This window comes from Neophocaena asiaeorientalis, unplaced genomic scaffold, assembly GCF_003031525.2.
Source record: "Neophocaena asiaeorientalis asiaeorientalis breed wild unplaced genomic scaffold, Neophocaena_asiaeorientalis_V1.1 scaffold469, whole genome shotgun sequence".
NCBI lineage: Eukaryota > Metazoa > Chordata > Mammalia > Artiodactyla > Phocoenidae > Neophocaena > Neophocaena asiaeorientalis.
Window position 1 is genome coordinate 1,780,692 of NW_020172691.1, and position 2,407 is coordinate 1,783,098.

Genomic DNA, 2,407 nt, shown 5'->3' on the forward strand with positions numbered 1-2,407 from the left:
AGCTCAGGTGAGGCGGCGAAGCCGCCGAACTTCACGGGCAAACTGCTCTGCCCCGAAGGCCTCAAGAACCCAGGAGCGGGGCCACCCTGAGAAACCCACAGCCAACGAGGACCCTGTGCTGTGCCCCCAGGAAGCCGGTCCCTCCGAGCCAGACCCGCGTACACCTCCAGGAAAAAAGGCGTCCCTGGCTGTCCGCAAGCCTCCCTCCCCATCTGGGGGCCAGGTCGTCGCACCCACCCTGCCTAAAAGCTTCCATCTCCTCCAGCCAAACCTTAGACCAGGGATCGGCAAACTCCCGCCCACGTACCAAATCCCAGCCTGCAGCTGCCCGATCTCAAGAGGCTCGCGAGCTAGAACAGCGTTTACATTTCCGAGTGAACGAAAACACGTCCAAAGAGGACGCACAGAAATCCTTTTAAATTCGATCCTCAACGTCTCCACGCGGAGTTTTATCCGCACGCAGCCCCGCCCTCTCCTTTACACACGGTCTACGGCCGCGGCCGCAGCCCCCAGCCCTCGGTCACCCCCGCCGCCGCCATCCCCCTCCCCTGCCCGGCCACCACTTACTAGGACATGTCCAGCAGCTGGTCGAGGTCCACGCCGCGGTAGGTGAACTTGCGGAAGGTCCGCTTCTTCTTCTGCTCCACTTCCGCCTGCGCGGGCCGGGATACTGGTGAGCGGGACCCCGAGACCCATCTCCCAGCCTGCGGCGGCATAACCGGGCCCGCGGCTCCCGCCGAGAAACGTGCGGCCCTCCCGGGCACGGAAGCCCACGGGGACGCACCACCTCGGGCCCGTCCTGGGGCGGCCCGGGGCTACGGGGGCTCGGCTGGGACAAGCGGGCCGACACAGGCCTTCCCTGCCCCGGGTCGTTCCGACACCCAGCAGGCCCGCCCCGCGCCCCCATGTCCGGCGGCGGTTCCAGAAGCCTGCAGGAGGCTGCCGCAGCCGCGCGGCCTGACCCCGGCCTCCACTGCGCGGCCAGAGCTCGGATGGCGCCGGATGGGCTCGGAACGGACACACTAACCGCGACACTCACCATCTGGTCGGCTCTTCAAAAAGGATCGTCCTTTCCGCGCCTGCGCAGTTATCGCGCGGCCTCTCACGTGCCCCGCCCCCGGGCTGCGCGCGCTTCCGCTTCCGCTTTCCCAACGGAGGACGCGCGCCCTCTGCTGTCCGGAGGCCAGAGCTCTGGCTGCGAGGAATAAAGGAGCCTCTGCCAACCTTGGGTGCTCGGACCCCCCAGGCTGGAGCCGGCCGCCTAGTATTTGGGAGCCCCTTCCTCAACTGGGGGACGTGGGACGCGTCGCCGCCCGTTTTGGAAACTCATATTCGTGCTCCTTAATCTCCATAATGAAATCCACGTAAAAAAGTGTTTATGGAGTGCCTGTTTGCAGTAAGCGTGCTGTCTGGGTTCGGGACTGGCCCTCCCCTAGGGAGCTCGCGTCCCAGTGGGCGAGACAGACCCGTAAGAAACAAGGTCATACAGATATCAGAGCCAAAAGGAAACTCGGGGGGTTGGGACACTGGCTTTGCACAGATGGTCAGAAACGGCTTCCCTGATAGGGACCAGCCAGCCTTTAACAGACGAACTTATATCGATATAAAGTAACAACTGCAACATTGCAGTGCTAGGTTTGCAACACATAAGCATGTAATATGTCTAACAAGAAGAGCAAGGACGGGCCGAGGGATGAGAGCTATGTAGGAGTACGCTTTCAATAGTCACTGGAACAAGTGTCCATCTGAAGGCAATTCTGGTACATTAAGATGTATGTGGTACCATGTGGCCCAGCAATCCCACTCCTGCGTGCATACCCCAAAGAACTGAAAGCAGGGACTCCAACAGATTTGCACACCCATGTTCACAGCAGCATGATTCACAGTAGCCAAAAGGTGGAAACAACCCAAGTGTCCATCCATGAATGAGGGATAAACACAATGAGGTCCACCCACACAGTGAAATATAATTGAGCCTTAAAAAGGAAGGAAATTTTGACACATGCTACAATGTGGATGGAACTTGAGGACATCAGTGAGAGAATCCAGACATAGAAGGACAAAATACTGTATAATCCCACCCATGTGAGGTCCCCAGAGGACCCAAATCCATAGAGGCAGGAAGTAGATGGTGGGGGTCAGGGGCTAGGAGAGGAGGATGGGGAGTTAAGAGTTTCAGTTTGGGAAGAGAAAGTTCTGGAGATGGATGCGGGGGCGGGGGGGGCGGGGATGGTTGCACAACAATGTGCACGTACTTAATGCCACTGAGCTGTGCACTTACAAAGCAGTTAAAAATGGCCAATCTTGTATTTTTTAAATTTTTTTTGGCTGCGTGGCCTGTGGATCTTAGTTCCCTGACCAGGGATCAAACCTGTGTCCCCTGCAGTGAAAGTGTGGAGTCTTAGCC

General features: G+C 58.6%; 1 protein-coding gene across 1 annotated transcript in view; it reads right to left on the minus strand.

The window, feature by feature from the left end:
* The window catches only part of RPS15 (ribosomal protein S15), a 1,860-nt gene extending 752 nt beyond the window's left edge, over positions 1 to 1,108 (minus strand). Inside the window, exons 1-2 of the mRNA XM_024740144.1 lie at positions 1,040 to 1,108; positions 568 to 653 (exon numbers count right to left, since the gene is read on the minus strand). Of these exons, the coding sequence (XP_024595912.1) occupies positions 568 to 653; positions 1,040 to 1,042 (89 nt within the window). The 5' untranslated portion in view covers positions 1,043 to 1,108. The remainder of the gene's footprint in view (positions 1 to 567; positions 654 to 1,039) is intronic.
* Between the last annotated feature and the right edge of the window lie 1,299 nt (positions 1,109 to 2,407).